At 39.9% G+C, this 14,220-nt stretch overlaps 1 protein-coding gene across 1 annotated transcript in view; it reads left to right on the forward strand.

The window, feature by feature from the left end:
• Positions 1-14,220, forward strand: part of TDRD9 (tudor domain containing 9) — a 112,097-nt gene that overhangs the window by 44,484 nt on the left and 53,393 nt on the right. The window contains exons 4-8 of the mRNA XM_087952239.1: positions 152-373; positions 1,477-1,599; positions 4,380-4,460; positions 8,374-8,541; positions 11,066-11,169. Of these exons, the coding sequence (XP_087808365.1) occupies positions 152-373; positions 1,477-1,599; positions 4,380-4,460; positions 8,374-8,541; positions 11,066-11,169 (698 nt within the window). The remainder of the gene's footprint in view (positions 1-151; positions 374-1,476; positions 1,600-4,379; positions 4,461-8,373; positions 8,542-11,065; positions 11,170-14,220) is intronic.

Here is a 14,220-nt window from a genome sequence, read left to right on the forward strand (position 1 = left end):
ACAAGAATTTTCTACAGAAAATATAGAAAAGACAAATTCAGAATTTTTAAGACTGAAAGAAAGTGGTAAGGCATAAAAAAGGCAGAACTGCAAAAATATTTTAAAATTTGGGTCTCTCATCCTTTTAATAACATTTTTTTTAAAATTTCAGATTCTTTCATTGATAGAAAACCACTCGGTGGTAATTGTACATGGATCTACTGGTAGTGGCAAAAGCACACAAATTCCACAGTATGTTTTGGATCACTGTGGGCAGCACTCTATTTATTGTAACATTGTAGTTACACAGCCCAGGAGAATTGGTGCCAGCAGCATTGCAAGATGGATTAGCAAGCAGAGATCGTGGCCCTTGGGTGAACTTGTGGGCTATCAGGTAGAGCAGTGTGTTACTCCGGATCGCATGATGTCTCTGAGGTGGAAATCACATTCAGATTTTACTTACCCCCTCCTTTTAAAATTCATTTCCTGTGCTGTAAGAGATAGTTAATTTCTTTCATAGCCTCTGGGGTGTACTAAAATTAGAAACATACCTTTGTAGAAAAGACGTTAGTCAAAGCACAAGATTGTGTAAGTGGAACAGGTGTCTACTTTCCCATCATTTTTCTTTGTCCAAATTTGGTCTAAACAGTTATCAACTCTTGAGAGTGGGTCTTGAGATTGAAGGAGGGATGAGAAATTCAATCTGTCTAGTCTTTTGTCCATTGAGCAACCACCATTGGATCTGTGCTCTTGGTGTTTTGGATCCAAGCTTATGGTTGAGGTTCCTTGGAATCCTTCCACTAGTAAATCCTATCCTTTTTGTAGTCTATTGTTAAGATCTTCCAGGTTGATAACTGAGCTCATGTTTTTATATTTTCTTTGTAAATACGTTTGTATAGTTTCTTCTGAATTTGTCTTTAATCAGACATTTAAAATGCTTCTGTTCCAATGTTTTATTAATGCATTATGCATTGTTTTGTTATAATTTAATCTTGTTTTACATTTTCATAAGATATTCTGGGAAATCTTCCAAGAATAGAAGTCACTACCTTAAGCAGCAAAATGTCTTTGACATCATGATATTGAAGTACATTTGTACAAACCATATACAAATAATAGGAATTATTTGTACAAATAATTAAGCACAAACTTAGAAGACACATACTGGCAGCAACTTAAACATGGATAATATCAGCTACAAATTAGGGACAATGCAACATTAATGCTCTGGGCTAATTTTAAATTTTTTTTTAGAAAATTGTATCACATGATAAATTTTGTATCCTTTTATTTAATCTCAACCATGTCTTAAAGATCATGGAATTATTTTAGCAAATGAGATTGCAGTACTTGCTGCAACCCATGATGTTCATTCAAATAAATGTGGGGCTTCTATTTAATACTTCACCATTTTAAAATGTAGTGGTGAGTTTATCAGAGATACTTAGTTTTCCTATTGATTTCTAAATAAATGCAACATGTCCTGTATCTTTCCAGGTTGGTTTAGAAAAAGTTGCAACAAAGAATACGAAGCTGATTTATATGACGACTGGCGTCCTCCTGCAGAAAGTAGTTGGAGCCAAAAGTCTTTTGGAGTTCACCCATATCTTCATAGATGAAGTAAGTTGGAGAAAAGTAGAACATCACTTTAGAACTGGCTTGTTTATTTTGAATACTTTTGATTTATTTGGATTACAAGTATATAAAATAATGTTTAGCCTTGTTTTTATGACAGATATTTTCTATAGATGTCTTCATGAGAGTTCTGTCAATGATATACAGTATATAACCGTGATGGCGACCCTATGGCACGCATGCCACAAGTGGCACGCAGAGCCATTAATGCCGGCACGCGAGCTGCAGGCAAACATATCTCACTGAGCATGCATGCGTGTCACAGCTGATTTTTTGGCTGGTTTGAGGCCTTTTTTGGCCTCCCAGAGGCTTCAGGAAGGCTTCTTCAGGCTTTTCAGGACAAAAATTAGGCCCGTTTCATCACTTCCTGTTTTTCAGGAAATACCAGAAGTGACAAAACGGGCCTAGTTTTCGGCCTGAAGAAGCCTTTCTGAAGCCTCTGGAAGGCCGAAAATCAGCTGTGAGGCGCAGTGCAGGTAAGGGGGCGGTGGGTGTGGATTGTGCGCATGCGTAGGGGGCATGGGGGGTGCACATTGCCTTCTGGGTGCTGATGCGTGAGAGTGCAAGCGCACGCACAATTTAACAGATAACAGATAATCAGAGTAGGAAGGGACCTTGCAGGTTATCTAGTCCAACCTCCTGCCCAAGCTGGAGACCCTACACCATTTCTGACAAATGGCAGTCCAATCTCTTCTTGAAAGTCTCAAGTGATGGCACTCCCACAACTTCCGAGGGCAAGCTGTTCCATTGGTTGATTTCACTGTCAGAAAGTTTCTCCTTATTTTTGGCACAGGAGCCCCAAAAGGTTAGCCACCATTGTTATATAACATTTGCTTAAGCAGTAAAAGCATTAATGTCTAGGGAGATTCTCAGTCATCTAGGTTATGGTTGTCCCAAAGGTGCTTTTTCAAAAGGCAGCTGGACTTCGTTTTTCCTTGAATATGTTTTGCTTCTCATGCAAGAACTAAAGAAGCTTCTTGGATGGGAAGCGAAATGCCTTCAAGGAAAAACAAAGTCCAGTTGCCTTTTCAAAAAGCTTTGGGACATTAATGCCTTAGGAATAAATTCCCATTTCTTTGGAATATGTGTAGTCCTTGACTTAGGATAACAGTTAGGACCGGAATTTCGGTTCCTAAGTGATGCATCACATTACTGCATACTTACTTCAGTCATTAAGCAAATCACTGCAGTTATTAAATAAATCACAGTCATTACACAAATCTTGACTTCCCCAATGCTACTTGCCAGAAGCTGTCTAGGAAGGTTGCATATCATGATCACGTGACTGCAAGATGCTGCAACCGTCATAAATGCAAACTAGTTGCCAAATGCTTGAATTGCGAGCATGTGACAGTAGGGACAATCATAACTGCAAGGGCCAGTGTAGTGTTTCTTTTGTCATTGCTTTGAACCGTTGTTAAATGAACAATCATAAATCAAGGATTAATTTTCTTATGGTGAGTTATATCTGGCATCTCTCTGCAGTTTTCAAGATATGTGGTTTATAATTGTCCTGAACCCAGTTTTTTTTTTAAAAAAAATCTTGGTTTAGTTTTCTACTTGAATAGTTGAGCCTGGCTGTTTGACTTTTCCAAAGTAGTCTGAAGTGATTACAATGCTAAATTTAGTGGCTAGATCAAGCCCCCTGACAGTTTTTGGAGAATTGGTAGTGTTGCCCTGTTCTACCAAATTAAGCCTATCAGTTTTATTTATTTATATATACTTATACATATACCCTGTTTCTCCAACAATACGGCCTCCCCCAATAGGAAGTCCCAGCATGTTTTATAGGCATGAAATGAAATTAAGCCCCTCCCCCCAAATTAAGGCCTATATTAAAACATGCAAAATGGGGGGGAATGGTGGGGGGGCTTGCCATTAGGAAGTACTTTTGTTGCACACCCGGATATGGTGCTGCCTGCGTTGACCTTGATACGAAGTGCCCCACCAACGCCAAGGTCAACATCCAAGCCGTCACTGCCCACCCGCCCGAAGATGCAAGGGGGGGGGGGAATTAAGTCACCCCCGAAAAGATGGCCTAGCCATTTTTTCGGGGCTCAAAAAAAAAAAAAAAGACCCGGCCTTATTATATGAGAAACACGGTACATACACACACACACACACACACACACACACACACACAATATTGCATAGTATAAAAGGCAAGTAAGTGTAGGCTTTTTTGGCCTTTATCATCATTAATCACAGTGATTGGATCCAGCATTTCAATACAATTGTCATTAGAATATATAGGACCAATTAAGTTTGAATATGAGTAAGTTAGTTCATCAGGGAGAGACATATCTCAAGAGCAGAGGACAGTCATCTTGTATAAGCCTATTCTGAAAGGAAGAGTGTATAGCCTGGACAAAATCTATTTGATTTAGTTAGAATTACATTAATATTTATTGCAGTAAAATTAATATAATTACTCATCAATCATGTATGTTATATCCCCTCCAAAAATTCAAAATTAAAATTTGATAGATGTTGCTGGGAGATTTTAGGACCACATTCAAAACTTTTAAAAACTGTACAATACCCCTGAGGCCTTAGGGCATACATGTCTGGTTTAGCTCTTTCAATTGTAACTCTCTTATTTAGGTCATTAAGTGTATTTCAGCAAAGGTTTTTCACTGTGTACCATCTTTTATATAACTGTTGAGAGCCTGCTGTTTTCTAGTAGTTCATCTTAGAATCCATGTGCCTCTATTTGTAAACTCATTTCAAGTTGAGTTGTCTCATCTTTTAAAATAATGTTTTAGATACATGAGCGTACAGAAGATATGGATCTTTTGCTGCTGGTGATCCGTAAACTGCTGCGAACAAATTCACGATTTGTGAAGGTAACTGACAATTTCAAGGTTTATTCAGTAATACAGTGATACTTTACCACAGTTGTTGGAAAAGTTCTTAAGTTTCTGTTGTTACTAACATTTACCAATAGGATATAGGCAGCTGTTTGTAGAAAGTCCTCATTGCTTTTGATCATGTACATCAGGGATGTCAAACTCGTGGTGTCACATGATGTATTGGACTTTACCCCCCTTCGCTAAACCGGGCGTGACTTGGCCAGCATGTAATGCATCTGGTCCGTGGACTACGAGTTTGACAGCCCTGATGTACATACTTTCAATATTTTTCTCGTTCACAAAGAAGCTAAATACTGGTAGTCCTCACTTAACAACCAGATACTTAGCAACTGTTCAAATTTACTATGGACCCCCCAAAAGATACAACCCAGATTCGAAATTCTGATATCACACACCTCTCCTCAGTCACATGATTGCATTTTGGGTGCTCTTTCCACCAATCCATATATATAGCTGTTTGCAGTGTCCTGTGACCATGATTTACAATGGAGTTTTTTGGGGTGGGTGGAAATTGGCATTAACCTTTGGTTTCTAGCAAAAAAATACATACCTAAATCCCCATTGTAAACAGTGGATTTGCTTAGCAACCACAGTGTTTATTTGATAATCACAACATTTGCCTAATGACCAACACAAAAAATAATGTAAAATCAATTATATGATGACCTACTGAACAACCGGTGTGACATTCAACTGTAATTTCAGGCTCATTTATGGTCATAAGTCAAAGAATACATGTACCTTATTCTTAAAATGTTTGGGGTCAGCATTACCCTGTATTTAAGAAAGTAAATAATCTTTAGCTTAAGATAAATTCTTCTCTCTCCTGAATTTGTTTTCAGTCTTTTCTCCACTGCCATCTACTACTAATGCTTAACTTGTTCCCAAACTGCTGAAAAACTAAATTCAATCCACTTAAATGTAAGAGTTGCAGCTAAGTTTATTCTGAAACAATCCTGTTGTCCATCCTCCCCATCTATATTGTGGGGGGCAATGTCCTTGGCTGGAGAGTTCAGAGGTCTGGATATTTTCCCTGGCATTAATAAGGTGGAAGCCATGACAGTTCAGTGCGCCCCTTGTGAGCATCCATCTTTAAACATTGGTTTCTGCCCATAAGATGCTTGAAGGGATCACTGTGACATTAACAATGAAAACAATGCACAGTTTAATGTGCTTTGTTGATGGCTGTAAAATTATTCTCTCAACTGTGAAAGAAATACAAGAGGATGGTGTTTTCTCTGTCCAGTGGCCCTCAACAGTCATTGATAGTTCACAACCCCAGGGATATAGGTGGGTACCGATAAAAAATGAAGTAAGCAGCTAAAAATATTTGCTGGCCTGAAACGGAGGTGTTGCATCTTAACGACCCACTCAGATTTTAATCATCTGTCCTAAACAAAAAAAAATTTTTTATGACATTTTCCTATACATAAATTTTGAACGGATTCTAGACATATAAGAAAGTGTCTTCTAATTCATATTAAACAACCACACTGTGATATTTTCTCATATACCGTGTTTCTCACAAAATAAGGCTGGGCCTTATTTTTTTTTTGACCCCTGAAAAAGCGGCTAGGCCGTCTTTTCGGGGGTGACTTAATTTCCTCCCCCACGTAGAGCGGGCCATACGCATGTACCTTGCCGCGAGGCTACTTCTATCGGCCGACGAAAGCTCCCCGAAGGCAGAGTCCCCACCTGCTTCAGGGCGTGGCGTGGCTGCCCGTATCCCCTCGCCTTTAGGCAGTCTCTTTCGGGCAATGGAAGCTCCCCAAATGCAGTCACCAGCCACTTCGATTGGCCGGTAGAAGCTGCCTCGGGGCGAGCGCACACACACACACTCCCCTCACCGCGAGGCCACTTCTTTCGGCAGACGAAAGCTCCCTTGAAGGCAGAGTCCCCAGCCGCTTCGGGGCGAGGCGTGGCTGCCCGTGTCCCCTCGCCTTTAGGCAGTCTCTTTCGGGCGATGGAAGCTCCCCAAATGCAGTCACCAGCCACTTCGATCGGCCGGTAGAAGCGGCCTCGGGCGAGCGTGCACACACACACTCCCCTCGGCATGAGGCCGCTTCTATTGGCAGACAAAAGCTCTCTTGAAGGCAGAATCCCCAGCCGCTTCAGGGCGAGGCGTGGCTGCCCATGTCCCCTCTACCGCCCGATCGAAGTGGCTGGTGACTGCATTTGGGGAGCTTCCATCGCCTGAAAAGACTGCCTAAAGGCGAGGGGACATGGGCAGCCCCGCCTCACCCAGAAGCGTCTGGGGACTCTACCTTCAAGGGAGCTTTCGTCTGCCGAAAGAAGTGGCCTCGCGGCGAGGGGAGTGTGTGTGCTCGCCCCGAGGCCGCTTCTACCGGCCGATTGAAGTGGCTGGTGACTGCATTTGGGGAGCTTCCATCGCCCGAAAGAGACTGCCCTAAAGGCGAGGGGCATGGGTAGCCACGCCACGTCCTGAAGCGGCTGGGGACTCTGCCTTCAGGGAGCTTCTATCGGCTATTGGGGTATTCTAGCCTAGGCTACCTGCAGGGCACTCCTAAAGGCAAGTTTTCTCCCCATCCCCCCCGCGCTTCCCCCGCCCATTTCTCTTCATCTCGTGTAGTTCTAATGAACGATGTGAGAAATGGCGGGGGAAAGCATGGTTTAAATAGGCCTAAATTTTGAGGGGCGGGGCTTAATTTCACCTCATGCCTAGAAATCATGCTGGGCCTTCCTATTGGTGGAGGCCGTATTGTTGGAGAAACACGGTATATATTTCATTTTTAAATTTGAAAGATATGACTAAAATCACATACAAACTATTAAGAAAAATTTATTTTATGTGATGTTGCTTGGATTATAAGAACCAAATTGAAGAGTGTATGGGAGGGTGGAGTGCAGTCACAAGCCTGCATTTTTATATTTGCAGATAAAATAAAAAACTTCATTTTCGTATGTAGGAGGTTTGAGGAATGGACTAGATTTGGATTTATTTTTATTTATTTTATTTATTAAATTGGTATTTATTCCTATCACTTGTGCTCCATTCACCTCAATGTTTTCCTGCTTTATATATCCAAAGTTTGATACTTTGGATAGATTCATGCCTCCCCCTAAGTCTTAATGTGATTTATTTCATCTTGCCTAGGCAAACTTCTTAAACAAGATTTGGAAATGGTAGATTATGATTTAATACAATAGATGGAGGCAGCATTATATGTGGCCTATTTCACACATAATATGATTTATGCAATTTCATTAAGTTTGTTAATAAAAAAGAACACTGCAGTTTTAAAATGTGAATTAGTAATTAGTAAATTGTTATCCATACTTGAGATTGATCATTGTATGAAGTATTACAAATTTATGAAGCTAAAAGGATTCGTAAAGATAGAAATAATGCAAATTTATAGTTTTGGATTATAGATATGCGCAGGACCTGAAAAATAAACAGATTTTTTTTCTTGGTTCCTTCAAGTCAATTTGACTTCTGATGATATTTTTTTCAGAAGTGATTTTCCTTTGTTGTCTTCCTTGAGTTGAGAAAAAATGACTTGGTCCAGTCTGGCTTTGTACCTTATGTAAGAATTAATAGTCCCCCAGTTTCTAGCTTTGCTGCCTTAACAACTACACTGGACTGGCTCTCAAAATACTTGATGTCAAAAAATAAAACATCCTTCTGGATTGTACTTCATTGTTGTAGTTCACTTTTTGTAGCACCAATCAATAAGATACATGTCCACATATGTCTCTAAACCACTCCAGGAAGTAAACTTGACATTTTCTAACATATTGTGAGATATTGGCAAACTCAAATGTATCTAACTTTTTGGACAAGAGGAAAACATGTTCTGGGCAATTAAAATTTGCTGTTGCCTGGCCTGAACCTTCTAAAATGTGTATGTTGTTGTTTTTAAAGATAATTCTGATGTCTGCAACTATTGACTGTAAAGAGTTTGCCAACTATTTTGCACTACCAGTTCGCAACAAGTTGTATCCAGCCTATGTATTTCAAGTGGAAGGAAAACCTCATGCGATTGACGAATATTATCTGGATGATCTGAAGCCTGTCCTTAGTCACATTAAGGTATGGAATAACTAACTTTGTTTTATTTCTCATTGGATATCTGGAAGGAGGAGCTCTGCTGGCTCAGGGCTTACAATGCAGTACTGCAGGCAAACCCTGCCTATAGCCTGGAATTTGATCTTAACTGAGCTCAAGGTTGACTCAGCCTTCCATCACGAGATCAGTAAAATGAGAATCCAGATTTTTTATCTAAAATATTTAGATAGGAGAGATGATTGAAATAGAGAATTTTCCCAATCAGTTTTGAAATTATTATTATTAGCGTATGGCTTTGTTACAGTAGCCAGAGACCACAATGCAAGTGCAGAGTAATAGTTTGGCTTGCCAAGGTACCAGCCCTGTTGTTGGACACACTTGCACACTTCCCAAGATGCGCCATAGGAGGGAGAAGCTGAGGCACCCTGCCATACAGTGCTATGACTCAAACCATTGGAGCAAAGACTATCTCCAATATTATTAAGTCACTGAGCCATTGCTCCTCCAGTTTTGAAATCCTACTGGTTGTAAATCTAATGAGATTCCATACTATCAGTACTCGAGCTCATACACGTGCTATATGTCATGCACTGTTTCAACCAGGATTTCTTGAATAAACGATAGCCATTAAAGTTGAAGAAATAAATAAATCTGAATTCATTGAGCAAGATATGCCAGTTACAAGTTATAATGGCTATTTTTTTAAATTCTCTTATAGGGGTTCATCTAGTATGATGCAGTTGAATGGTGCATCACACCAGATAATTGATGAATAGTTATAAAGTTATGTGTTAGGAATTACAGGAGGCAATGAGAGATTATGATTGACTCTGTGTTCTAGGCAGAGAGAATAGGTTTGAATACACATTAAAAGAATAGAAACCCTTCGATAGGGTTTTGTCAATTATGTGTCAGCTTCAATGGATAGTGTCAGGAGGGAAAGTTTAATAGTATCTGACATTTATGAAAGATTGTTGGTGATGGGTTGACAACTGTAAAAATAACCAGGATGTTTACTGGATGACCTTTTGCTGTTGGGTTAGATCTGTCAAATGTGCAATTGCCTCAAGGATAGATTAACAGGCATTCTCCAACCCTGGCATCCTTGTGAATGGGAGAGGAGGAATTTTGGGTTCCTGGCATACTTTTTCTTTCAATTATGTGAATTTCATCCTCATAATGTTTTTTTAAAATCTGGCTGCTGTGTATTTCTCTTCCACCCCCCACCCGATCTGTTTCCTTAGTAGCCACCTTTTTCTTTCCTTAATTGAGAATGAAAATTAGGATGCTATAGATCAGTGGTTCTCAACCTGTGCGTTGCAACCCCTTTGGGGGTTGAATGACCCTTTCACAGGGGTCGCCTAAGACCATTGGAAAACACATATGGTCTTAGGAACCGAGCCATAATTTTATGGTTGGTGGGTCACCACAACATGAGGAACTGTATTAAAGGGTCGTGGCATTAGGAAAGTTGAAAACCACTGCTATAGATGATGGTTTTTGCTCTACAGCTCCACTGCAGTTTTAAAGGAGGTTTGCTTGGAAAAGAAGGCTTTGCATTTCAGCTTGATTAAATGATGGTTTTCCAATTGTAAAAGATAGGAATGAAGTCACAGTAGAACAGACAGAATGAATTCAGAAATCCTGGTGCAAATGACAATTGATTATATGAATATAATATCAGGCCTTGAGCCTGATATTGTGAAAAGAACAGTGGAAAGCAAGTTGTGTTGGGGGTATGGTGTAACAGAGCTAAAACAAGCTTTTAAAGTCACATGCACCTTTTAACTATCCTTTGTTCCAGCAAGCCCCACGAGATGAAATTTCCTTTCTCATGCTACCTTACCTGGTTTATTTATGCAAAATAAACCCACTTGAGGCATTGTGGCAACATCCTTAATGTGGCAAAAGCATATCACATGAAGCAGCCCTTAGAAATTATTCTGTACCCTTCTTCACCAATATACAGGTAGTCCTCAACTTACTACAGTTCGTTTAGTGACTGTTCAAAGTTAAAATGACACTGAAAAATGTGAGTTTCACACTTACGACTTCTGCAGTATCCCCATGATGTGATCAAAATTTAGATGCTTGGCAACTGGTTCTTATTTATGACTGTTGCTGTGACTGTTGCTGTGTCCCAGGATCATGTGATCGCCTTTTGTGATCTTCTGACAAGCAAAGTCAATGGGAAAGCCAGATGCACTTAACAACCAGGTTACTTAACTAATCAACTGCAGTGATTCACTTAACAACTATGATGAGAAAGGTCGTAAAATGGGGCAAAATGCACTTAACAAGTATCTCACTTAACAACAGAAATTTGGGTTCAGTTCTGGTTGTAAGTCGAGGACTACCTGTATTCTGGATGGGAAAATACTGTATTAACAAATCAACTGTAACATCTTATTCTTTGTCCTCAGCCACATTCTTTCAGAATTTGCTCTTTGCATATTTATTTCTATTCCATTGCCTACAGCGAAGGAATGGCTTATGTAGAGCAAGAATGCCAGTAATGACTTTACTTTCCTCTTTTTTTCGTCTCTAGATTCCTCTTCAAATTAATGAGGACCCACTGATACACCCAGATATGTACAAAGCTGCAGTTGCTCTAATACAGTGGTTTGATGAGCTGGAGACAAAGGAAAATGGGTAAGGTATTTTCGTCTTCATAGTTTCTATTTATTTTATTTTTTTATTTATTTTTGTCAATTGCTTACAAGATAATAGGTATAAGTAAAAACATAGTTATGAATACATGGATATATATAAGAAAAATAAAAAATAAAAGAAACAATAGGACAGGGACGGTAGGCACGTTGGTGCGCTTACGCACGCCCCCTATAGACCTCTTAGAAAAGGGTGAGGTCAATAGTAGACAGTCTAAGGTTAAAGTTTTTGGGGTTTGGGGAAGAAACCACAGAGTCAGGTAGAGTATTCCAGACATTGACCACTCTGTTGCTGAAGTCGTATTTCCTGCAATCAAGTTTGGTGCGATTCACCTTGAGTTTGTATCTATTGTTTGCTCTTGTGTTGTTATGGTTGAAGCTGAAGTATTCATTGACAGGTAGGACATTGCAATGTATGATTTTATGTACTATACTTAGATCAGACCGAAGGCGGCGTAGTTTTAGGTTTTCTAGGTCTAGAATTTCGAGTCTGGTGGCATAAGGTATTCTACAACGAGTAGAGGAGTAGAGAACTCTTGTGACATATTTCTGGACTTTCTCAACTGTGTTAATATCAGATACATAATGTGGGTTCCAGATTGATGAGCTGTATTCGAGTATTGGTCTAGCAAATGTTTTGTATGCTCTAGTTATTAGTGTAATATTACCAGAGAAAAAGCTACGTAGGATTAGGTTAAAAACTCTTAATGCCTTTTTGGCTATGTAGTTACAGTGGCCTCTAGCACTTAGGTCATTAGAGATGAGTACTCCAAGATCCTTGACAGAGTTTGGATCATCAACAAGGTCTTGACTATTCAGCCTGTATTTTATTTTCTGATTTATTTATTTTTGCCAATATGTAGGACAGAGCATTTATTTGTTGAGATTTGAAGTTGCCATTTGCTTGACCATTCTGATACATGGTCAAGGTCTTTTTGAAGGGTAGCAGTATTGTCTGTGGTGTTGAATAGCTTTACATCATCAGCGAAGAGAACACAGTTGCTCTTAATATGATCACAGAGGTCATTTATGTAAAGAGTTGGTCCTAGAACACTGCCTTGGGGGACACCACTGTTGACAGGTACAGAATTTGATAGGACGCTCCCAATTTTGACCATTTGTTGTCTGTTTGACAGGAATGCTTCAATCCAGTTATGTAGGTGTCCAGAGATACTGTAAAATTTTAGTTTTAGGAGTAGTTTGTCGTGTACCACTGAATCAAAGGCTTTACAGAAGTCTATGTAGATTGAGTCTATTGCTTTGCCCTGATCGAGTTGTGTAGTCCATATGTTTTTGCAGTGTAAGAGTTGCAGATTACATGATAGTTTCTTCCTGAAACCAGATTGTTTATTAGAGAGTAGGTTGTTTGTTTCTAAGTGGAGGATGATGGATTGGATAATAATTGATTCCACGACTTTACAGGTGACGCAGCATAAGGAGATTGGTCTGTAATTTTCAACTAGGATGGGGTCTCCCTTTTTGAAGATGGGAATGACCGTGGCTTGTGACCATAGTTTTGGCAAGGAGCTGGTCCTGAAAGATTTTTCAAAGATTATGCTTAGAGGTTCGGCTATGGCAGTGGTTAGCTTTCTTAAGAAGTATGCACCTATTCCGTCCGGTCCAATAGATAGAGATGGTTTTAGAGTGCATAGTGCTTTTTCAACATTGTCTTCTGTAAAATCGATATGTATTAGATCATTGTAGTTGTCTGTGGTTCGATTAGGAAATACTGGGCATGATCCATTGTTGTTTACAAATACTGAGTCAAAGAATGTGTTAAAGAGGTTGGCTTTAATAGTGTCGTTGTTGCAATCTTTACCATTAGGTCCTTTCAGGGGTGGGATGGACCTTTTTTTTTTTTTTTTTTTTGTAAATTTTATTTGAGTTTTCACAAAAAAATACAAATAAAACATCTTTTTTGAAAGTAGCGTAATCCCGGGTTACATTTCTTCGTACAGACACAAATTCAATTTCATGCTCATTTTTATGTTCTATTCCATATCTTATTACTGTTTTACATTTTCTACATAGCTTCTCCCCTCTTTAATTTTCTCAATTTTATTTTAATTATCTCATCTCAATTCAAATAATTATATTTACCGTATATACTCGAGTATAAGCCGAGTTTTTCAGCCCATTTTTTGTGCTGAAAAAAAACCCCTCAGCTTATACTCGAGTCAGATTCCCCTCTGAAAAAAAAATGGTGTGGAGCTCCGGAGCTGGGCAGCCGCTTCCCTGCTTCCATGTTTCCTTTGCAACTTTTAAGCATGGGGGTAATCGGAAGCAGAAAATTTCTTGCATGAGGATATATTGTTTTTTCTTTTTTTAACTGTTTTTAGGGGGGGGGGGGAGAAGACCCACCGCGATGTGAGAATGCTCAGACACGAAATCTATCCGCCCGAAAATGTGTGTGGGGAGGGGGGGATTATTAACAGAGGGAAGATGTAGGGAGAAGGCAAAAGCGACGGAAGATCCTTAAGGGGAAACTGAGGGGGAGACTCACCCTTGGTCCAGATGAGCCCCCTTCCCCGCCTCTAAGGAAGCAGAGGCAGCCAGCAAGGGCAGGCAAGCCCCACTTCGCGGACTCCATCCGTCCTTGCTCCCACCCAAAGCCACGAAGTCCCCCAACCGCGCAGCCCAGAATCGCCCTCCCCTCAGGGGGCAGCAAGGACGCCCGGTGTTTCCCGAGACAAGAAGCTCCGTCGTGCAATGAAAGCGCCCTGGCTCTAGGCTCGCGGGCTCAGAAAACAACGCGAGCCGAGGTCGCTTCAAGTAAAAATATGTTGTAATGGTCTTCTACAGTATTGCATCCAGTGAATAGAAATTGCCAATCAAGGGATGAGAGATAAGATCATAGTTGCCTTTTTTGAAGTTATAATTGGGGATTCCGTCATTGTGATGATTTTTGTGTGGACGTATGTTGAGACAAAAGTCTTATGTTGTGGTCACTGTTGGAAAAGGGTTCTTTAATTTGTATTCTGTAAATTGAATTCAAACTATTGCAGAAGATGAGATCGAGGCAGTTGTTAAGTCT

This window comes from Notechis scutatus, chromosome 1 (genome assembly GCF_049901735.1).
Source record: "Notechis scutatus isolate UNSWTSFEM ecotype Mainland chromosome 1, rNotScu1.2, whole genome shotgun sequence".
Classification (NCBI taxonomy): Eukaryota; Metazoa; Chordata; class Lepidosauria; order Squamata; family Elapidae; genus Notechis; species Notechis scutatus.